This window comes from Stegodyphus dumicola, chromosome 1 (genome assembly GCF_044657685.1).
Source record: "Stegodyphus dumicola isolate Sdum_Otavi_A_Nest chromosome 1, ASM4465768v1".
Classification (NCBI taxonomy): domain Eukaryota; kingdom Metazoa; phylum Arthropoda; class Arachnida; order Araneae; family Eresidae; genus Stegodyphus; species Stegodyphus dumicola.
The window spans coordinates 17,592,265-17,617,496 of record NC_140768.1 but is presented as its reverse complement, the minus strand read 5'-3'; the positions used below and the strand labels follow the sequence as shown (position 1 = coordinate 17,617,496).

The window sequence follows — 25,232 nt, the reverse complement described above, 5'->3', positions numbered from 1 at the left end:
AAATGCCTCAAGCGATAAAATATTCGAAATAAGTTTCGCTATTTGTAACGGCAAGGTTTTCTTTTTTTTTTTCACTTTGTAGTAGTATAGAGTTAATTGCTTTTTTTTTTCCCTCGGGGTTATCTCAAGATATTCAATGCAATTGAGAAATGTAATGCTTTTTGCCTGCAAAATTCTGGTAATTATTAATTATACATTTAATTACTGTACATTTATTTTAGTAAATGAATAAATAATACTACATTAGCATTTCTAAGGTTTGCAATTTGGGGAAAGTACATATAAAAACTTCATTCAGTTCGCATCATAATCGCGTTCCTAATGATAATAAAATCATTTTCAGTTAAAAATCATTAGTTATCAAATTAAATCTCTTTTTGTATTATTTTCAGCCCATTAGGCATTCTCCGTTATGAAAATCATCTTGCTTTGTTCTTAAATACTAATCTGCACAATATATAGCGTAAACTAACTGGAACTATTTTATTTGAAAATAACTGTGTCTCTACTATCTCTGGATTTGCGCTCATGCTCAATAAGAAACTCAAAACAAAGAGGTTTCAAGAAATTGTCAAATAAAGACTCACGTAAGACTGAAAACAAACTGAAAACAACATTTAATTTGTTATGCAGCAAAAATCACATACATCTGTACCAATATAACGTAATTTTTTTTCATTAATTTGAGGTTCGAATCCTGCGAACGGCCTGGCTGCATGGGTGCTTTCGTGGTTTTCCCCATGTGTAACGTGTATATGAGCCAGTTTCCCTTAAAAAAATCCTCCATGAAGGCATCCCTCCCTTAAGGCAGATAGTCCTCGAATGCTTTGCCGTAATCTAATAAATCAAACCAAACTTTCATTAATTTTTGTATGCTGCAAAAAAATCCTAAAACTGCTTTTTGGCTATTTAAGTTTACGTGCTATCAAACCTTTAAGAATGTGCATTAAAAGTTAAAATTATCATTTTAGTCACACAGAAGTTGTCTGGTGTAAAGTGAATGTTTTGGAGCAGAAATGCGAAGCATTCAACAAAATCCACTAAAATAATGTTTCTAATACATCTTTTTAAAATCTAAAATAACATCTTTTCAATATTTTTAAATTCCTTGGGATTGTGCTGCTTTTCTCCTTTTTCCTTATGTAAAAAGTTTGTTTAAACAATGCTGCCATTTACTAGGCTTATTTATTTATTAATTTATATGCTTGATCTCTGTCTTTCCTCAGTTGCGGGTTTTTTTCCCCCATTCCTTCTGGGATTTATAAATTAGTAAATTTCTGCTTACTTTCAATATTTTAACTTTTTAGATTGTTTCTGTTTCCTCTACACCTTCTTCTTAGTAGCTCAGGTCCAGCACCAATACTTTCGGCGGCCTATACCAGGGTTTTTTTAATTTGTGTGTCGCGGCCACAAAATGAAATGTTGGGGTTCACAAAAATTTCATTTAGATGCACATATGAAGTTAAAGAAATTACATTAAGGAGACTTTTAAAAAACTTACATTAATTGACATTAATGAGATCAGTCACCTGCCATGTAAAGACCAAAATGAATTTAATGAGCTATCGAGTGGTTAAAAACTTGAGTTTTCGCAAAAAATCCTTGCCCGAATGCTGGATTGAAGCTGGAACTGAAATTCCCACAGTTTCTGGTATTCAGATTTTGACATTCAGCACAACATACTTAAGAGAAACTACTTTTTCGGCTTTTACGTCGACTTTATTCAAATGTCATTCAATGCTGAAAAACATTAAAGATATTTTATGTCCAGCAGTTTCAAATATTGCACCAACATTGGATTTGTTATGCAGCAAAAAACACGCACATCTGTACCAATATAACGTAATTTTCTTTCATTAATTTTTGTATGCTGGAAAAAAATCCTAAAACTGCTTCTTTTCGTATGTATTGTAAGATTCTCACTAGTGTATTCTCAGTTACTGTAGAAAGTGACGAATCTTAAGAAATAGTTAGCGAATAATCGCTTAAGTTCGTGTAACAAGAAACAACAAGTTGGAAGGATAACTAACCCTTTATTATTCCAATAAGATTTAACAAAACTTCGTCTTGGAGTGTAAAATCAAAGCCGACACTTGGGCTTGAACTTAAGAGACTAAGAAATAAACTAAAACTAAGATTAACTAAAGAGGTATAGCCGAAGCTATCAACATTCTAATCGAGTTGGCCCCCCAACTCTATTTGACTGCGAAGCTTATCAAGGGCTTGAGTACGGCCGAGCGTAACAACAGCTTTGAGAGAGAATAGCCAAAAAGCAGGCGCGCGCAAATCAGAAACTCTGATTCTCTCTAACTCAGCAAGTAGACTTCGCGGTTTAAATACCGCTCCTCCTCATTAAGTATTCAGAGTGATTCCAAAACTACGTTCTGGCCGGAAGTAGTGAGTTGAAGTTAAGAAATTGACAGGAAAGAAGTTTAACTCAAAATTTAACTGTTAATAAAATTAACACAATCCTTACAGTATATTGCTTACCAAAGAAATAAATTATTTATCGTAAATATTTATTTTTATGTCTTTATTCCATGTTAAATATTTGGAGTCACAAAATATCTCGAAGATGAAAAGTTGTGAAAGAAAGAAGTTTAAGAAGTTCTGCCCTAGAACGATCAGTATAAATTAAACATATTAATACTTCAAAGCGAAATGCACTCTAATTCAGTTAGCACTTGTGAGGAAAAATTTGCTAGCGCCCTTTGAAAATCAGGGCTCTAGGCAACTACTTAATGTCGCCTATGCTTTTAGTTGGCCTTGTTTCTTTCTTTTGATAAGGGATAGTTCTGTGTATCTGGAATACACTCATGCTCCCCCTTTAAAAAAAAAAAAAAAAAAAAAAAATCTTGACTTTTAACCAAGCATGAAATACATTTTATTCTATGACGAATATTAAGAGAAAGAATTTCAAGTTCAGAATAACTCAAAGTCGTTATTTTGGCAAATTTCGCAATAGCAGATGCAATAGGGTATTCCGTAAGTCGTGTTCCCTAAGAAAAAATAACTGTAAGTAGTAAAATCTATGAAAATATATGAATTATGAGAGGTAATAATATCTTGTGTTATCGCTGATGATATTTACTACAATAAAATTCCATACAACCTACTCTGTTACAAAATTAATCAAATTTATGAACACGAACTTAATATGACTTAGACAACCAATATGAAGTTATGCAGCATGTAGCTTAAATCGTACCACGTTTAAAGTTGAATAGTTACTTGTAATAAAAAAAAATGTTTATTTCTCAACTAATTTAGTTATGCAATTAATTGCAATAATGATCATAATTTTTTCTCCCCCCCCCCCATTTTCTTGTCAACTCCAGCACATAAGTCATGCACCCGTTAGCATTTTAGGTACCGAATCATATTCTCTTCTCTGTCTTCTACACAAATATTGTGATATTATGCCTAATAGTATTTAAAAGGTGCGACTTAAGCTGTGGTACGACTTGCGGAACCTTACCCTGCATTCTATTGCAAAAGTTAAAAAATAATCGTTTCGGCAAAATCCCAAAACTTCTATAAGCCATTCTGTTCTGACTTGTAGCAGCCATAATAAAATAGCTGTTTTGTTATATGTATGTTCTTAACTCACTTTCAACGTAAGAAAGCGTTTCCTCAATTTTCTGCACTAAACGATTTACTTTAATGTTCTTTCAGTTTTCTTGAATTTCATGGGCTAGTTCATTTGATGTAATGAAGTCTCAACAGCTTCCTTTTTCAAGAGCCTCTCTCTTAAATTTGTGCAGTTTTGAATAGCTTTTATTAAAATTATTATTAGTATAGTTATTCGGAGGGAAAATTTTTGAAACAGCTCCTGGTAAGCAAATTTTTATACTCACTCCATTTCGAGAAATAGAGGTTTAATTAAACTTGTAATCAGCATTAAGTGTTAATTTAATTGGATTTTGCATAGTAGACCCGAACTTCCAGTCTAATGTAGTTGCTGCAACAGTGTTTATCAAGGCATTGCAGAGAACGTCTCAGTTAAACTGCATTTCGATGATATATTGAGTTAATGGTTTTAGTCCAAAGCTTATCTACTTTCGAATATAAAACATTTTCCATTTACATATTTTTTCATATCTTAATAAATAAATATGTTACATATTTTTGAACTGGATACGTTTTACTGCATCCGTTTATAAGATTGCAATAAATGTCTTGGACTAGTTTCAGAAAAATATAGCTATTATTTCAGAAGTCAAACAACAAAAATCAGCGTTATAATTTCAAAATTTTCGCAGGACTAGTTTCGATGGTTTTTACCGAACCACTATCTTCAGCTGCAAAACCGCAAATGAGTAAGACAGGAAATAATGACTAGATAAGATAAGAAAGCCTGGACAGGAATAAGCAAGTGGCGCCATCTGTTGACGAAACCAGAACTAAAACATAATTTCTTTAAAGGCCGAAGGCAAAGACGGATTGGAATTAGGATCGTTAACTAGAACAGAAAGATTTTTTTGAATGTGAAATGCCTCTAGAAAATCCAATTCTCCAATGGAAGATGTTTTTTGAATATTCCAATCCGTCTTTGCCTTCGGCCTTTAAAGAAATTATGTTTTAGTTCTGGTTTCATCAACACATGGCGCCACTTACTTATTCCTGTCGAGGCTTTCTTATCTTATCTAGTCATTATTTCCTATCTTGTTCATTTGCGGTTTTGCAGCTGAGGATGGTGGTTCGGTAAAACCATCGAAACTAGTCCTGCGAAAATTTTGAAAATATAACGCTGATTTTTTTTGTTTGACTTCTGAATTAGTATTTATTCGGCGTGTTATTGTGTCTTAATAGCTATTATCTTAAATTGTATTATAACCTGTTTTAGCTTTGCTGTTAACTGGTTAGCTTTTTATACTTTGGGAAAATTATTATCATTTAAAATATTGGCTTAGCTCTCATTCACTAAATGTGTACACAAATAAGCAAACATATTAAAACATTTACTTGCAGCTAAAACCCTATCATTTATACGAATTTAGAATAACTTGCGAGACGAAGCGACTTCTAATTGCAGAAAAAATATTTAAATCCAAACTTAGTAATGAGTTTCGATGCAAAATTTCACTATTTTTCAACCGCTGTTGACTTAAGTGATAAAATAATCAGCTTCACTCTCATCATTTAAATGAATTAAACCTACGAACGAATTTAACGATGTTTAAACTTAATCTCGGGGATAAACTTAATATTAAGGTTAAACTTAAAAGGTTTAATTTAATTTCACTTGCCGATAATGCTTTAATGAAACACTGGTTTCATAAAATATAGTATTTTCCTGAATTCTAAAATTTTCTGATCTTTTCTTTTCTTAGGATGTTGGAACGATCGGTGCTTGTGCTGTTAGTGTTTATGCAGACAGCCAGCACCACCGAAGCCTATACACCGTTTTCATTCAGATCTTCCGTTCGATATGGACACCGGAAAAATGACCCAGGCCGAGTTATTCATAAAATACCGCCAAAGAATCTGGACCTGCCTGCTTCTTCGAACAATCCGCAGAAATTTTTCGATCAGAACTTTCTCTACCAAGTAATGAATGTGGCTCAATATCTCCAATGTAAGTCGAAATAATTTTAGAGTTTCCAGTGCGTGTTATATAACTCTTAACCGAACATTTTGCTAATGAAATTATATGAAAACAAATGTTTAACTGATTTAAAAACTAGTGGTAGTATACATCGAAGTCAAATGTATTCTCTAATTCCATAGTTTAAGACCTCAATGACCATTAACATTAAAAAAATAATCGTTATGGTTTGATTTTATTCGTGTAGTACTTGTACACGGAAAAGTTGCGAAACTGTTTATATATATATATATATATATATATATATATATTAAGCAAGGTAGTTATTACAATACTGAATGACCAATTTGGTCTAGATAACATTTTGCGCAATATGCTGCAAAATAAGTAAATAAGAAATTGTAGTAAGCTCGCCTAAAAGTTACCAGGAGCTGTTGCTCCAAAAAGTTTAACACGTTTTAAAAAAATTAATACATATGAAAATCAAACCATATAACAGGTAAAACATTAAAAAAAAACAAAATTAGATAAAAAAAATAAGCGGAAAATGGTAAATTAGCCGAACTCGACTTCCAAACTGGCTTTTCAAGGGAAATTTTTTTGTCTGTTTCGGCGAAACGCGTAATGGGGTTAGCTTGATTCGACGTTCAAACCAAAAAAATTTCCCTTGAAAAGCCAGTTTGTCGAGTTCGGCTAATTTACCATTTTCCGCTTATTTTTTTATCTGATTTTTTTTTTTTTTTTTTTTTTTTTTTTTTTTTTTTTAATGTTTTACCTGTTACATGGTTTTATTTTTATATGTATTAATTTTTTTAAAACGTGTTGAACTTTTTGGAGCAACAGCTTTTGGTAACTTTTAGGCGAGGTTACTACAATTTCTATATATATATAGATATATATACAATTCGTGCAAACTTCACTGCTCATTCCACTCAGCAAGTACTAAATTCTAGATTAGTTTTTATTTTATCTTGAGTGGAAGTCAATATAAATAATAGAAATCATACTGGAGGGGAAAGATCAAGAGCCTGAAGGAAATGCAGAAGCAGGCAACTGAGAATTTAGCCAGTGGTCTTCGCAAATAAAGCCCCAATAACTCTGCTGAATGTGATTGCATTTAATATATAATTTTTGGAAATGTTGATTTGGTAATAATTTCTTTTATTCTTCTGTTACTAGAACGGCAAAATTACAAGAAGTAGGTAATTTATAAAGGTAAAGAGCTCGGTGTCTTTTTATTTATGGAGATGCCATCTTGAAGGAACGTCTTATTTCCAAGAATCCTCAAATCATTCAAATGTCCAGAATTGAACGAAGGCAAATTACAGGCGTTCAGGTTTTTTTATTCACTCAGTTGCTGATGAGCCCAAAGAGGATGTAAAAGGATATATCCGGGTTGAGGTTGTAAGGAGAGTTAACTCAGTGACAAAAAATTATGAGTTTCTACGCAGGATTGCTATACACTTACAAAACATGATCTTTCTTTGTCAAAAGCCTGTTACGCTTCTAGGAAACCTTCCTTGACTCGATGATAGTCAAGATATAGATATAAATTATCTATATCTTTATAAATTATCTATTCATAAGCAGTTGTATCCTATGATAGGAGATATAGACTGAGGAAAAGTCAGTATGTAAAAAAAACATGAGCAATTTGATAAATAATCAGTGATAAAAACGTGCAGTTAATAATTACTTCACCCATTAGAATTTATTACGTTTTCGAATTTTAGAAGTTTTTAATGTTACAATCATGAAGACTACACGAGAAACCCTGTTTCTTGTGCTGCCATCTAGTGACGAGGTTTAAAATTAATATCTCGTTAGGTAATATATCAGTTAAATACTACAAAATGTTAGTCTAACTACAAAATGATTTTAAATAAGTTCAGTGTTAAATATAGCTTATTTCTAAATAATTTAACTAAATATAATAATAGTAACATAATTTAATATAATATATTAAGACAAGGTATAAAACTGTGTGGTTAAGATGTTATCAAATAGATATAAATGCACCTGTAGTTTTAAGAAATGGGAGAATTACTTTGCTGATTTGAATTATAAACAAAACTATTTGAAAAAACTCATTCTTTTTTGTTAGATCAATGCAGAAAACATTTTTAGCTACGAGATAAGAAACATGAATTTTCTCATCATCAAATGATTAACATTGTCATGTTAATCATTAACTGGAAAAACAGAATTTTTCAGCTAAATTTAAAATATTCTATTTTGTGACAATTATAATTATTTACAATTTTTCCAGTGACCATTATAGATAATAAGTTTCGCATTTCATGTATTATAAATATAACTCAACTTTAATGGAAGATCAAGTGTTAAATTTTCTTTCTTTGCATGGCAACGCATGCACTGATATCTTGTATATGAGTACTTTGAACGCCGTTACATGAATTATTAGCAAAACTTTCAAATGACATAATAAACACTGATTTTTAAATGATTCGTGTAGTTTCAAACGATGAAAATATAATGAAACATTAAATTCACTCATTTTCATATTTTGTACCGTAAGGAATTATGCAAATGAATATAGCGAATAACGCCAGGTTTTATCATTGAAAACATTCTATGGCACTTGTTCTTTAATTCATTAGCTTTTAGAAACGGTAAATATTACATTAAGCTTCTCATGTTTTTAGAACATTACATTTCTCTTCCAAAAACTAAACAAAATTTATATTCACTTTTATATGCTTTACACATATTGCGCTATGATTTATATGCTATATATATATTTATGATTTATATGCGCTAGGAAATTTTTTTTATACTTCTTGCCGCGAAGTGTCTAATGGGGCCATTGTTGAAAACAAGATATTTTATTCAAAGTGAATTATTAATAAACTTTGTCTGTAGAAATTTAACGTCACAGGACTCCTGAATCCTTTTCTGTGGGTGAAAATAGTTAGTTCACATACGGTTTTAACATGTTTTTTTCAGAGAAGAGGTTATTCACACCACAGACTGGATTCTCTTTAATTAAAAATGTTTCACGCGACGACGAATGACTTAATACTTGTGTCTTTCTTCATGGAGCACCCGTTTAAATATTTTAATTTCAGTGATTTTTGTGCTAAAAGGTGTCGCGTTATCAAGATTATTTTGGTCTAAATCAACTTTTTCTGATTCCTTTCTTGAACTAGAAGCATAATACTACAACCTAAGTTTTATAAGGTACTAGCAACTTCGCTGCCAACCTTCGTCTGGCTTTTAAATGTACCGGAAAAATGGCCAAACGTTAAATTTAAAAACTGCTTAGAATTTTACTCTGCAGAACAACTTCATAAAAAAAAGTTATTACGTATAACAAAATTACAATGAAATAAGCAATATCCCTTAATACAAATATTAATTATCCTAATAAATAAATTAACCAACTTTCCTTTGCAAAATCTTAAGAACTCAAATGGTATAAAAGAGATTAAGAACTCTGTTTTCTAAAAAAATCACTCAAAACTTTTCAATATCTTAAAAACAGTGAAATGAGCAATAATTAGCATAAAAGAATACAAAAAACTAAAAATTCTGAAAAGCAAAGTATAATAAATGATATTTTATCTTATATTTTCAAGAGAAAAAAGTTACAATGAAATAAGCTATATCCCTTAATACAAATATTAATTATCCTAATAAAAAATTAACCAACTTTCCGTTGAAGAAAAAAAATCATGCAAAACTTTTCAATATCTTACAAAATAGTGAAATAAGCAAAAAATAACATGAAGGAAACTCAAAAAACAAAAAATTCGGCGCAGAATTTTACTCTGCAGAACAACCTTATTAAAAAAAATCAATAAAAATGTATTATATCTATAAAAAAAATGGATAACGAAAGTTGCCAATCTCTTATAAAACAGTGACATAAGAAATGTGATGAAAAATTGATGCCAAACCCATATTTCTAAAAGAATGAAACTGTTCAAAATGATGCGATTTCATCAAAAATCTATCAACAACAATAAGAAAGGAAAATTGTTACCAAAATCACATTTTTAAAGATGTGAGATGTGAAAAGTGTACTCGGAAGCTTCATTTAATTTTTTTTTTAAATACAAAATATTATAATTTTTCCAAAATTCTTTTTGTAAAAGCAGTCGCAAGGATGAAAGTTTAACGTGTCCAAAAATCAAAGAAAAATTAACTGTTCATTTTTAAAAGTAAACCTTTTTAGAAAAATTCCCGTTGAAAAGATGTTAAATAAATTCGTATTTAATCGATTTATTGAAACACGAAATTTATTTTAAGTTCGTAAAATAACTAAGTGCCTACATTTCATGACGATGTGAAAATGGAGTGCGTAGAGTAAAATCTCGCTTTCCTATAGCCCATTATGTCTCAAAATGACGCGATTTCGTCACAAAACATAAAATAAAAAAAATTCGAATTCGAATTTCGAAAAAATCGCTTCGAGGTGCACTGGCTCTTGTCTAGATGCACCTATGAACCAAATTCCGTAGCCGTGGGTCTATTAGCTTACGCGCAGCACGAACGAAAGACACACACACACACACAGACAGACAGACTCTTTGTTTTATTATATGTAGAGATTTAATCTCCCAATTTGTTTTTACAGCATCTTGTAGATACTTATATCCCATAGATACCTGTATATTAGATGCTATAAATCAAGTCATGAATAAAATACACTTATCCTGTTATAAGAAGCATTAAGTTACATTTAATTTTTATCAGACTATTACAACCGTTTGTTTTGCTATCAGTCAAACGAACGTAAATTAAAATATATCGGCTTTCAAATCAAAATTTCCTAATAAATTTATATCTCGCTTATGTTTCTCTCTCTCTATTATAATTGAAGAAGGCATCTGCATTTCTAGTATCAGCTTATCTTCTTGTAGCTGGCATACCCCTCAAAAGTTTAACGTGGTTCTTTGTGTATGCAGCTATTCAAATGGTAAGTGAAAGCAATTATTACGCTTGATAACTGATGGCAACTAAACTCATTATTGCAAATTCAGAAAGTTGCGATTTTTAAGACGTGTTTTTAAGGTAAATAACCGAGCTATTTCTATTTTTTATTATTTTGGGCATCAGCAAGATACGAAGAATAACTAAATTTCATCAATGTGCTTTGTGCTAAGTTAAAACAATATTGTACTTTGTTTATAAGCATTTATTTAAAAACTGCTTTTAGCTTGTGACATTCTGCTTGATTGTAATGACTAGGAGCTGAAAGGTTCTTAATAAACTGGAAATCTCTTTATGTTTAAATGTCTTGTAGTCAGTCCCATTTTACACAGCATTATAGGTCTCTGAGCAAACCAGCGTTTTGGGGCCCTTTACGACAATTACTTCAACAACTTTCTTCAAACAACCTAATTAGTAAAAAGGAGGGAAAACGTTTTTAAGTTATTAGTAACTTAAAAGAATAAGATTTTTTATTATTTTAAAGCTTTAATCACATTTTAAAGAATCATCCAACAACTGGATTTAAATGAGTTGTCAGAAAATTTTCATTTTGCACCCATAATTATTTTCTTCCTTGTACGAAGTAAAAAGGAAGTATTGTAATTGCGAAAAGTTTCAGGCAGCATATTTCAACGAAAATATTCATTTTGACCGCTATCGAATGCAATTTAACGTTGCGTGATATCTGTACTTAAGGAAAGAATAAAAGACTCTTTTAATCCAAAAAAATTATAAAACTGCTTTAAAATTAATTCTGAAGAGAATTTTTCGTGGCGTCTGTACGAACGTATGTACGCATAACTCAAAAACGAGTAGCCTCAGAAGTTGAAATTTTGTATATAGGACTGCTATAACATGTAGATGTACACCTCGTATTTTGGTTACGATCGGCCGCACCAAACGTATATAAATATATTTATATATATATCCACTCTGTTACCCGGCTCAGTGATCTCAGCTTCTTTACTCTTATATTTTTGTAAATTGTACATTTTTTCCTTTAAAAATGATTGTATTATGTTGTTTTATCTTCCGGTTAAGGTTTTTATGCCTTTAGTAAATCTGTACGTAATATTTTTAGAATTATCAACAATTTTAAAGTTGTCTAAGTGCCGCTAAGCCTTTTTTTATGGCGGCCATTGATGTTTACATTTGAAACAGGAGACTAGTGGATTTCTTGCCAATCTAGAGAAACTTAGCTTCGCAGCAACAAATATAACGCATTCATTTATTATTGCCAATTAAATCATGCTTAATTCTTTCTGGAATTTTTTCGAGGAAATAAGTGTTTAAGATTTACTTCGTAATTTTTAATATAGATATTTTGAGTTTTTATCTATTTTTGCCTTCTCGCGAAGTGAGAACTGAATTAATTGAAGGAGAAATACTCAATCGTCTGTGAAAAACTGTTTCTTTTTGTTTTGTTTGCTTAATTTCTTTTTTACATCATTCTAGCTTTATTATAGTATTTGAATAGAACATGTGGCAACGATTAGATAATTGTATTCTTTAAATGATATAAATTTTGTGCATTATGAGTTATAATATGAACGAAATATATAAGTTAACTGTTATATAGTTATTGGATTATGTAACAGTTAACTTAGTTTCCGTTATATAATTATTATATAAGTTAATTGTTATGTAATTATTAATACTGTTAAGTGAATCTAGCGCCAGAGTGTCGCTATGGTAAACAAATACTAGAGTGAATTTTAAAGAATGCATTTATTCTATTGTGGTTTATGCGCTGTCGGCGAAGTAGATTTAATTCAATCCAATAAGTTTAAATGAAATGCAAGAAAAAATGCGTATAATTTAATATTCCGTACAAGGAAGTCATGTGGTGTACACATCAGATTTTTTATATTAAATTAGCATTGCAAATTATTTTCTTGTTCACTTCTTTATTTAATATAATTTTTTTTTTCAGCCTTGCCATCCAGCTGCCATTTCGAAGGTACTAGGTATTCTTGTAACATTGGTTTGGGCTGTATTTTCCAAGGTCAGCGTCCTGTAGATTTGTGCAATGGTGGACTACTGTGGAGTTGTTGTGTTCCTAGAAACGTCGTGCCATCCCTGGTCAACTTAGTCAACGAGCCTGGCAAGTTAACTTTTAGTTGATAGATGTTAAATTTAAAAATTAACATGTGTGAAAATGTACAAATTAAAAGCAAAACCTATCAGTTTATATATCAAAACATAGTGTTACGGATTTGGTATTTAAATAGCTAATGTTAGTTCTATTATAAATTAAATGGTTTTATTCCCCGTGCAGTGCAGCGCGTGACGAATATTAAAAGAAAGCTAAGCCGGAAAATTGAAAATACAAGAGCGCGTGCGTTTAACATTTAATAAATATCTCTTTTTGATTTCGAGAAAGTACTAGAAAATTCTCGCGCATTTTAAAAGCTTATGTAAGCGGCATGAAAACCTCTCAGTTCGTAGTTGTTGTTATTTTAGTTAGTTTGTTGTTGTTTTAAGAGTTTGTTTAGAAAACTGCTCTTGTTGACTAGCGAATTCGCGGATTAGCTTTCTCTAGCTGTTTTGAATTAAGTTCTCTTGAACGTTTGAGTAGTTAAAAGATAACTACATAATCATTTTTGTTGTGATAATGGATTGTTGTTGTCCTATGGATATGTGGCGGATATCACAGATCCATGCATACTTGGATTGGACTTTTAAAGGAAATACAATTTTTCCTTGGACTTCAAAAACAACAAACTAACTAACTACTAACAACAACTACGAACTGAGAGGTTTTCATGCCGCTTATATAAGCTTTTAAAATGTACGAGAATTTTTTAGTACTTTCTCGAAATCAAGAAGAGACATTTATTAAATGTTAAATGCACGCGCTCTTGTATTTTCAATTTTCCGGCTTAGCTTTCTTTTAATATTCGTCACGCGCTGCAATATATATTCTAAATTATAATAGAGGAAACTCTAGTGATGTAAAAACTAGACTAGCTTCCTGGACAAAAAAGTTAGCCAAATAAGCTGATTGTTTTCCTAAATAATCTTTCCTTTTTTCCTCTCTCTGTATATATATATGATGTACCAGCTTTTCTCCGGAATAAATAGATTGGTGAAGAATCATAAATGTAGTCGTATCTTAAATTATCAGACGATAAGTTTAAAAAACGGGATCCATTTATTATTATTCAGGAGAAATAGCAGTTTCAAAATCAGATATCGGGAGTAAATAAAAAGAATTACTAATAACTTTATGTATGAAGTTTACTGCATCGTTATATTAAAGAAAAGCCCCCGATATTCCTTTGCGAGTCCTTTTATAGTCTCTGGAAAGGCGGAGCTTCCGAGAAATGACGTCAGCCTAGTCAGCCAATCCAGTTCGCTTTAAATATTTCCAGAACATTCTATAACTGTACGTGTAGAAAAGGCGGGAAAAACAACTTGACTACGGGGCTGTGGATGTAATTCCACGTACTTTCAAATAAGAGAACGTCGCCATTAAAAATGAAAAGAACATACAGTTAGAATTTTAAGTGTATTCTTGACTATGGAATTTTATTATTACATATATATATATAATTGATTTTATGTATAATCAGTAACATTGAATCAAAATAGCTTCTTAATTCAAAATACAGCAATTTTTAACGAGGCTTTCTATAAACTTTGCAAAGGAAGATATGAAAAATCTTTTAAAGTGAAAGATGCCAGAAGAAAAGCATTTAACAGATTCATAATGGTGTCATAGTGTTGAAGACTTATGTGAGTCTTATCCTAAATGTAAGCATGATAAAAAAGTATTTTATCGTTATTAAATTATGTGATGGTTTAATAAAAAATCGTTGTTTAACTGTAACCCAAGATTAGTGGCACATTATTTCTAATGTAATGAAACATGAAATATAGATTTCTGCTTTTCTATAGCCCCATGGAATTATCACGTTTTTACTTAGCAATAAACTATATTTTATTATATGAATGGCATATTACCAAGTAAAATTCAACAATCTGAGCGTACGTGTTAAATTTCTAATGCACCCATAAGTGTCGAAAACAGCATGATATGTGATTAAAGGAATCTAAGATCAACATTCAGTTATAAACTTGGCAATAATAGTCATGATCAAATTTAAGTAACATATTATTCGTCTTATTATTAAGTTGGTAAATATGTGTAGGAGCGAAAGTCAATCTTTGGTCCTTGAAGTATACATACGGTAATGTATAAGAACTATTTTTATTTTATTATTTTTCAAATTGTTATCAAACATTTCTTCGTTTATAGAACTGGTAAGTTCATATTCTTTTTTAATATCTGAATTAGCAAATAAATACTCATGGATGTTTAAAAGATTTAATGTTTTAAAAGGATATTTTTATGATTCATATTATTTTAGAATGGTCCTAATAATACCAAATAATCCTAATACCAAAATAATCCCTTTGAATGAAAAACATACAAAATGCATCGAATGTGAAACATCGAAGTTCTTTAATAACATTTATTTATCATTATAATATCGTATTCCTCTATCTTGATATTTTTAAAACGTCAGAGTGCGAGCTATGAAAATGCTTATGAAAATATCGTTCTTCAATAATTTAAAATTTCACGGTAGTTTAACGTGAGTAGGAAATTAAATGCTAATAAAACAGGAAAAAGAGATAAAGAACCCATTTAGCGCATAATAAAGGAAAGAAAATCTTAAGATCTATACTTCAGTCTCTTTAGAAGTATGAAAATATTGAAATGATATTTATAAATAAGAAAATCAATAACGTTTTCCACGGAAATAAGTTCATGTTATCGCTAACAAAAGAAATGCAATTTTCTTGGCCAATTACCCACCTCCTTTTAGATTAACGTCCTGGGTATCCCTTGGAGAGAAATGACCCGAAGAGGGTGTGTTTATTTGCCGCGAAATATATAGACAATCTGTTAGCTGATGGATAAAGGCATGTTAGCCCAAAAGATTGAATCTCGTTTGGAAATGACTATGTAGGAAATGTGAATTAATAATAATAGTTATGAATTTTCTTTACTCTACATTTTTGAAGGAAGTTTCAGCATATAAAGACATGTCCATCATTTTTCTGTTATTAGTTTTGAATGCTTGCTTTTAGCTTACTCGCAAATACTTTTCGCTTTTAGCTTACTCGCTCGCTTTTAACTTATTACCATGTAACAATAGGTCAGACCTTTCAAAGTGATTATTTTATGAATATAATGATAAGTATTGCATCAGAGCTCTCTCTCTGTTCATGAACTTTGATATAACTATAAAATATAGCATTTTAAATGTTTATTATATAGTTACGATTTATTTACCTGTGGGATAACGTAATATTACGTGTTGGATAACGTAACGTTTTATATTTATACAGATAAAATTCTGTAAAACTTAATGATAGAAAAATTATTAAGATTAAACAGAAAAAAATAATTAAAAAATTGAAAGCTTTCAGATTTTATATTACGCCTAAAAGGGCATTTTTTTAACGATTTGTGTGTTACCTTTGTTTATTAAATATCATGTTCTTCACATTTGAACCATAAAATTCAATTCTACAGCAATATCACAAAATATTTAAAGGAGCATATCTTTAGAATCTCCCATACACAGTCTCGCGCGCTGGAGATAATTTTTCCCCCGTACACTGCTGCCATTGCTCGCTTTGAAATCGTTGAGTTTCTTAATCACAAACTCCTAAATGCTATACAAAATATGAAATAGATAATAAAGCAAATTTCAAATTCCAAATTTGGGCTTCCAGATGCCCATATGGAGACGTACGTTATTCAAAATTTGATGGCTCTAGGTACCGTTGTTTTATCACAATGCGAGAAACATACATACATTTATGCAGATTCTTCATTATTTAATTGCTTTAAACATAATACAGGGCTCTAATATCTGGTGGCAACAATTTAAAAAGTGATTCATTGTTTATAGTGAATTATCGAAAAATGCCAAAACGAAATTAATAGTCCTTCTGGGTAAATTGCCCCTTTGGGCTAAAAATAAATTAAATCTGTGTATTATAAAAATTCGTTCATATAATATAAAATGTTATCAAACATTTCTGCTTTCTGATAAATTGTAACATTTTTGACACACTGAAAAATTGCGTTCTTGCTTCATTTTGTATTCGAAAATTACTACATTTCATTTTTAAAAAGGTTGATAACGTTTCATTTCGTTTGCTAACGAGACGTTTGCTAATGTTGTTTTTTAGTCTCGAAAATTTAAAAAGAAATCGCTTTCCAGAAAAACAACTCTTCCGTCACCCAGCAGATTAATGAAAGGAAAATCTTTCTCACTTCCTTTACGTTTTATTCATTCTTTTCATTATCCGTGCCCCCAGCAAGTTCGCTTCCCATTCACCCTCTGCGAATATCTAATTGTTTCGAACTTTCTTCTGTTTTTTTCGCTGGACTGCATTCCAAATCTCGTTACTTCCGACTCTCCGTCCTCTCTAGATCTGCGCTCCCTCGTTGGGCCTCAGCTTTCAACTGAGATAAGAATCCCGCAATGAAAAAGAAACTCTCACCCTTCCTCTTCTCAACAGCAAAAATAATATAAAGTTGAGCTGAGTCAATTACTGGATTGCCATCGTTGTCAATAATCCGTTTTTTAAAAGAAATGTAGCCAATGAATGGCGTCATCATAAAATTAAACTCATGACACACGACTCTTCTTCGTTGTGCCTTTCATAAATATACAGTACGAGCCGATTGCGACGTTGCTTTATACAGCACAGTTTCGGATATTATGCTATGGTTAAGCAATAGGTAAATAATTTGGTACTGGCATTATGAATTTGACAACAAAATAAATTAAGCCTCAAAGAAATTTTACCGTCTAATGAATTAGAGAGCGAAGACAAATAAAAAATATACTTGCCCACAAACATGCGTTGAAAATTTGTAAAATACGTTGAGGCTGTGACTCGAAGCTCAAAATGAGAATTCCGTTGAAGCGGTGCAATTGTCCTCGTCCAAAAATTTAAAACTTTCCAAAAAATCATTGCGTTGAAAAGAAGCTGAAGGGTTCGAAAAATTTTTGAAATATGGTTTTATGAAATATATGTAGATAATCAGATTTGGATCTACTTATCCATACATATATGTAGCTGAAAATATATTCTTTAGATATTCTATCTATTATATTTTGCCGTCATCAGAATTCACAATCAGGGAATCAATGACACTTGCTTTGACTGTAGATGAAGTGTCCAGTTTGATCACATTCTGTACTGTAACAGGAACTATACTAACAGGATCAGTTTCTTATTTTGGAAGTAAAAAACCATAATTAATAACTTTTTCAAATCCTTCTTCAGAACCATTTCCATTGCAATGAGCATTTTTCTGCTCTTCAGAATCATTCTCAGATTTCTTGTTTTCTGCGATAACACAAATATTGGATCAAAATGACGAACCATCAGTTTCGAATTCACCTTCAAACCTTCCTATAGGCTTAGTTTTTCCATTACCAAACCCCGTTAGCTGTAGATCTGCCGACTTAAGTTCAGGAGAATCTATCTTCTTATGTATGTCATCTCGGATTAGCGTTACTTGACTACCAATATCTATTAAAGCATCAATTTGCAAATTACCTAAATTAACAGTTTTTTGCATTTCTTTCTGACAAGTCTGAGTTATTGGTGTTACAGTTTTGGCATCTTGGATATTTTTAGAAGATGTTTTGGAACAATCTACGGCTTTGTGTCCAAACAAATCGCATTTAAAACACTTATATCCTTTACTCTTATTGTTACACGAGTTAGCTTTATGACCTAAACTTATAACCACATTTAAACCACATTTATAACACCTTGGTTCTTTACTCTTATTAGGTATAGCGCGCGCTTTATTTTGTGTGTTAGTACTTGAATAACCCTTATTCTTCGCATCTGGAACGCAAATTTTCTCATAAATTTTTAATTTGTCTTTGAATTCAGAAATAGTTTTACATCATACAAAATAATTTTGTTGCTACTCTTATCTGGTATCCCACTGATTACATAATCAGGAATTGATGAATCATCAACAGAACCGCGACTGTCTATTTCAAGCATGGCAACTAAATATTCGGAAAGAAATTCACCAGGTTTTATGTTTCGTTTCTGCAATAAATTATAAAGTTGTGCACTGTTTATTCTAGAAACAAATTCAGATAAAAGATATTCTTTTAATTTGTCCCACGACATTATACCTTTTAAAGACCGTATAAATACTTTAGCAGAACCAGTAAGCAATTTTTTAGCAAACACAACTTCTTGTAATTCAGATAACATAATTTAAAAGATTCTTCTAAATCGCCAATGAAGGATTCAACCGGATATGTATCAGTACCATTAAATTCAGAAACAGTTTCTAAGATATCACGAAAATGTAGGGAAATATTGCTAGGCATTATAATGTTTTCATCCACTGAGTTATTTATGGGAGGTGATTCTGCTCGAACGGAATTAACATCATCATTTTTATCAGACTCATAAACACTTTCGTTTTCAGATAACTCATCATCGTCATCATTTTCGGATTTTAGAAGCTTAAAATCACAAAGACTATTCAATATTAAATCACAGTTTTTATCAGGATTTGAATTATAATTAAGATATAACAAATTACACACAGAAATAAAATCATTTGCAGTAAGAGTTTTAAGTAATTTTTGTTTTGTTTCTTCAATATTAAAATCAGATGGAAAACCACAAAAGTTACGCAATTTCGCTCTATGGTTTCTAAATAGTTCGAACTTTATAAAGTTCGAAACATAATTTGATGTAAGAGTTTAATTGACTTAGTAGGCCCAGTCTTTAAAGAGTTTCAAATTCTAGGAATAGAATTTAAGGTAGTCATCTAAATTCACAGTATCGTAGAACACTATTCAAGTAGCAATGTGGAAATAATCGAAACAAACTTTCTTCTTTTCTTTTGTAATATTCATCATGATTCTTCCTAGGCTCATCGCAGCCTGAGCGCCCAAATCTGTAGGATCGGTACTTACTGTCTAGGAATATGATGTCTGTAAACTTACTTCTTAGGTGGCTGTCTATGGGCTAATAAACTAGTCCGATTTATGGAAAACTCGATAATTTAATGAAACATAAATAGTAGCTACAAACTACAAAATAATTACATGTGTAGAAGGAAATAGATGATATTTACAGATGAAGAGAATCGACCGTCTTTTTACATGCAAACATCTTCAGTCGCATCATCACTTAATGGCGGAATCGTCTGAATTTTATGATCGGAAAAAGCAAAAGATTTATTCTCACAGCTTGTCGCGTTATCCGATTATAATGAACGATGCCATCCCACAATACTTTACTCTTTTCCTTTTCAGAATGTGGAAGAAGCCACATGAGGGACAGCAAAATAGTAGGAGGTGAAAATACGAATTTTGGTGATCATCCTTGGCAGGTATGTAGTCAAACTATTTCCTAGCTTTTAGTAACTGAGAATGTTTGATTGTATTAATAAATTTATCGTCGTAAATTTAGATTTAAGTTTAATTAACTATAATGAAAAATGACTTAAGTGATTGCGTACTGTTTCCAAATTATTTGGTTTTCTTTTAGAAGTGATAATCTGAGGGAATATTATTATCGGTGATGTTCAACACCAAAATCGATTCTGTTGCCAATTATCCTCAGTTATGCTCTCAAAAACTCTAGTCATTTTCAGAAATGGTCGTCTGAAGAAGGCGGTCAACGTGGGAGGTTTTACTGCATTTTGATTCACTGCTTTGAAAATCCTAAAATATGGAAAATTTGGGTAGTACTTAATATAAAATTTCACGGCCAATCCCTCAAACAGTCATCCCTTACGAAAATATCCAGCGTTAAACTTCTTCAGAATCTTTGAGCATCATAGCTCTCAGTTTTAAAAGATTCCACTGATAGAATCTTATATAATGTGTGTAAAATCAACTGATAGAATTCTATTGAAAATATCATATCCTTTTATAATAAATTTAGCCATAAAATTTACACGTATTCTTTGTGTAATCTTCTATAAAAAATTCTGCAGAAACTTTATTATTTTAAAAGTATTATGAAATCAACAATATTTTCTTTTCGGATTGAAAAGAATGAATTAAAATTCCTTTTTTGGTAATAAAAATTTTTAACATCTTTTGATGTCAAAGGATAAATACATTTTAAACAATAACTAAGTTTAACTAAAATTAAGAAATCGTTTCTGTTATCAGGGGTACATACATATACAGTAATTAAAAGGATTAATTTCAGGAATTAAAATTGTATAATTAGCAACATAAATTTAAACTTTTAACAAAAGTGTATGATCGAAATTAATTTTAATAAATCAGCGCTTATGAATAAAAGGCGTTTAATTTTTACTATATTATATCCTATATAGAACATCAGATACTGAAAATTTTCTTCGATTCCAGTAGGAAAAATTTTTAGATTTCTATAGAATACCATTCTATAGAGGCTCTATAAAATTTTTATATGAGTTTGCTAAGAAGCATTTCTATAGAATTCTGTTTTGTGAAAGCTTTATAAAATTTCTATAGAATTTTATAGAGAAGCATATCTATAAAGAAATAACTAAAATTTTATAGGAATTTCTTAAAACTATGTCAGCTCTTAAAATATTTTTGATATAAAGCTTGAGAAACATCAGTTTCTAAAACGGAAGAAGATAATGCGTTAGCAATCAAATAGGAAAGGAAAGACGGAATAAATTCTATCGAAAAGGAAAAATAAATTCCATGAGTCATTTTTCGGAAACTGTAATGAGAAAGCAGCAAGATTTCAGCTATCCGGATACCAGATGTTTTGAACGGTGCTTATTTTTATGACTTGTTTTCCTTTTTTAGCCAAGTAAAAATGAGGCTGTTTTTCATCTACTAAATTCTTTCAGAGATATAAAATAAAAAAAAAAAAATTATGATTAAAAATAAAACGATGGTTCTGTACAGTACATATTTTTAAGGAACTGTTAAATAAATTTCGTTGATATATATTCTTGAATGTATGTGTTTATTGCTTAGTTTAACAAGGAGAAAGTTGTTTTTTACGGAACTAAAAATGTTTTATTTTATAACCTTTGTTAAGTAAAAACAGTTAAAGGAAAAGTAAAATTCCCACACATACGTTATAATAAATGCCCATTTGACTTTGAGAATCAAGAAGCCTACTTATCTGGATGATCATGGCCCCAATTAACTCGGATAGTCGAGCTCTGCTGTAGTTATTAAAATACAGTAAACTCTCGCTGCAACGATACCCGATACAACAATAACTCCCTCTACTACAATAATGTTTTGCGGTCCCGTTGATTTTGCATATAAACTAATGTTAATCTTCCCTCAATATTGCTATATTCTCTAGAACAATAAACCTCTGTAAAACGATTTTTTCAATCGAAATTTCAGTATTATTTTCTCTCTTTATAATAATATTTTGATTTTCAAATGCTTTTTTTTTTTCGTTTTCTTTTGTTATTTTTTCCATCTATTAAGACTCATTGTGGATATTCAACTTATCCCTGAATAAATAGCTATTGTTCAGATTTCAAAACAGATGGAGACCACCCTTTTGGTAATTGGAGTGGGTGAGGGGGGTGAAGTGTAAAAGTATGTCTAGTCTCATTTCCCAGTAAGCTTTGGAATTCTGATAAGGTTTAAGGACATCTAGACCTGTCTGGTCACCTTGTTACAGAACAAGTGCCCTTTGTTAGAGGAACAGGGGGAGATGGAGGCGAGGTGTTGTTAAGTGACGTACTGAAAAGTGAGTTCAAAGGTTGTTTTATAGTCTTTTTAACGATTTTGAGTTCTACGCGTAACATTTGATTTAAACTTTTCTTTCTTTCACGCGATATTGTTCCCTAAGATGGCAGGGCGAAAGCAACTATCTTTTCGAGATAAACTGAACGTTATCAATGATATTGATGAGGGAATGAAGCAGATTGATGCGGCTAAGAAACATGGATTATCGCAATCTACAGTTGCAACGCTCCTAAAGAAGAGAAAGCAAATCGAAGATGCTGTAACTTCAAATGAAATTAACCCAGAGCGAAAACGACTGAAAGTTGCGACAAATGAAAACATTGATGCTGCTGTTTTAAAATGGTTTCAAGAGATGAGAGCAACAAATGTCCCAATAAATGGACCTTTATTATGTGCAAAAGCACGGAAATTTGCAGCAATGCTAGGGAACGAAACTTTCAAAGCTAGCAATGGTTGGTTAATGCGTTTTCGAGATCGTCATGGAATAACTTTCCAAGAAGTTCACGGAGAGAAAAAGTCAGCCCCGATAAACGACGCAAATGAATAGCGGCAAAACAAGATGAAAGAAATCTTAGAAAAGTATGCTCCAGAAGACATTTATAATGCAGATGAAGCTGGGCTGTTTTTCCAACTCCTACCCGATCGAACATTGGCATTCAAGGGTGAAAAGTGTTATGGAGGGAAGAAATCAAAGCAGAGACTGACTGTTCTTCTGTGTACAAATAGCACAGGAACGCATAGAATACAACCTCTCGTCATTGGTAAATCATTGAAGCCAAGGTTCTTTAAGAACGTGAAAAGTCTTCCCGTGGAGTATAAAGCAAATAAGAAGGCTTGGGTGACGTCTAAATTTTTTTCCGAATGGTTACAGAAGTTAGACAATGAAATGAAGAAGAGAAAGAAAAAAATCGTTTTGTTGATAGATAACTGCGGTGCTCACACGTCATTTCCAAAGCTACAAAATATCGAAATCGCTTTTTTCCCTGCCAATTGCACTTCAATTTTACAGCCTCTTGATATGGGCATAATTAAGTGCTTCAAAGGATATTACAGAAAACTGTTGGTGGACTCCATACTTGTAAACTTTGAAAATAAAGTAGAAGACCCTTTCAAAGCTGTAAATGTCAAGGAAGCGTGTGACAATATTGCTGGAAGTTGGTGGGAAGTAACAGAAAAAAACATTCGGAATTGCTGGAAAAAGGCCGGTCTTTGTGTTATGGAAGATAAGAAATCTGATAATGATGAAAATTCCATAGACAATGATCTCTCAGATGATCAAGAATGTGTTTTGCACATCAAAAAATCCGTATCCCAACTTGAGGAAACAAGCGGTAAAAAGTTTGGAATTAGTATAGAAGACCATTTAACAGCAGATGATGATCTTATCGTTTTCGCAGGAGTTACTGATGAAGATATTATCTCTGAAATTACTGATGAGATAGGAAACAATGATGAAGATGATGATGATATTGATGATGATGATAATACAGGTCCATCGCAGTCTTTATTGTCATCCCAGGAAGCTCTTCAATCTGTGAATTCTCTACGGACATTTTTTTCAAGCCTTCCGTCGACAAATGAAGAACGTTTTCGTGCACTAGACTCAATGCATACAGTATTGGTGAACTTAACAGTTAAAAAAATCAATAAACAAACAAAAATATTGAATTATTTTCAATAAAAAATGTTTTCAGGTATGTGAATATTTCTGTGCTTATTTTCTGAATTTATCTTATTTATTTATTTTTTTAATATTTAAACCCCTATTATTAGTATTCTACAAATTAATTTCTTCTAAATATAGACTTAAAAGTAGTATGTTATGCACCTTAAACTAATAATAATAATAAAAAAAAACTCTTATTAAATGCTCAAAATATGTGGGCTCTCGATATAACAATATGCCTCTCTACAACAATATATTTATTTGGTCCCTAAAATATTGTTGTAACGAGGTTTCACTGTATATGAAACGCTTATGCCATCTAACTACAAAATGCAATGGACTCATTGAAATCGACCACATCCTTGGTTTCAGATGATTTTGATCTTAGTAAAACATGGTTCCAGATGATTTTGGTTTTATTAGAAAGCTTGGTTCAAATGATTTTGGTCTCAAAGAAAGCTCTTATAAGATTGCTGATATTCAATAGCGATATGTATTTATATTCCCAGAATTAGTAGTCACTTTCAGAGAAGATCATCTTATGGAGGATGCAGCTACGAGAGATTTAATTTCATTTATTATAACGTACTTAACATTTTCTTGCATTTTATGAATTGCTAAAATACATTTGAAATACAGTGAAATGAATCTTCTACGAAGTGATCAAAGGTCATAAATTCTACGAGTGTATCATAAATTCTACGATATCATAACCTTCTACGAAGTGATCAAAAGATCATAAATTCTACGAGTATATCATAAATTCTACGATATCATAACCATCTACGAAGTGATCAACGATCATAAATTCTACGAGTATATCATAAGTTCTACGATCATAAATTCTAGGTCATAACCTTCTATGAAGTGATCAAAGATCATAAATTCTACGAGTGTATCATAAATTCTACGAAGTGATCAAAAGATCATAAACTCCTCCTAATAATTTTAATCTTCTGTAAAAGCGTCGTCTTAGAGAGGCGATATTCAGTATCAGCGTTTGTATAGGTTCTCAAATAACATATGTATCATATGTAGTCGCGAAGAGGGGGATGATTGTGTTTTAGAACTAAGTGTTATATTTATGCGAAAACAGGATTAAATTCTTCGGATCTTTCGAATTAGTTACAGGCAAAATCCTCAACTGACTAATTAAAATGATATTAAAGAGCAAATCGATGTTTTTAAAAAAAAAAAAAAAAAAAAAAAACAAGGAGCTAAATAGCATCTTTAAAAAATGAGCAGTAACTACTTTACGAAATATTAGTAGCTAATTTAACATAAATAGCGCAGGCACACGATAGAAATAATG

The 25,232-nt window shown here is 31.2% G+C and overlaps 1 protein-coding gene across 3 annotated transcripts in view; it reads left to right on the top strand.

The window, feature by feature from the left end:
* Positions 1–25,232, top strand: part of LOC118181629 (trypsin-like) — a 67,349-nt gene that overhangs the window by 19,176 nt on the left and 22,941 nt on the right. For all 3 annotated transcript variants that reach the window (XM_085813151.1, XM_085813144.1, XM_085813139.1), the window contains exons 2-4: positions 5,334–5,578; positions 12,438–12,608; positions 19,840–19,916. In XM_085813151.1, the coding sequence (XP_085669277.1) occupies positions 5,335–5,578; positions 12,438–12,608; positions 19,840–19,916 (492 nt within the window). In that variant the 5' untranslated portion in view covers position 5,334. The remainder of the gene's footprint in view (positions 1–5,333; positions 5,579–12,437; positions 12,609–19,839; positions 19,917–25,232) is intronic.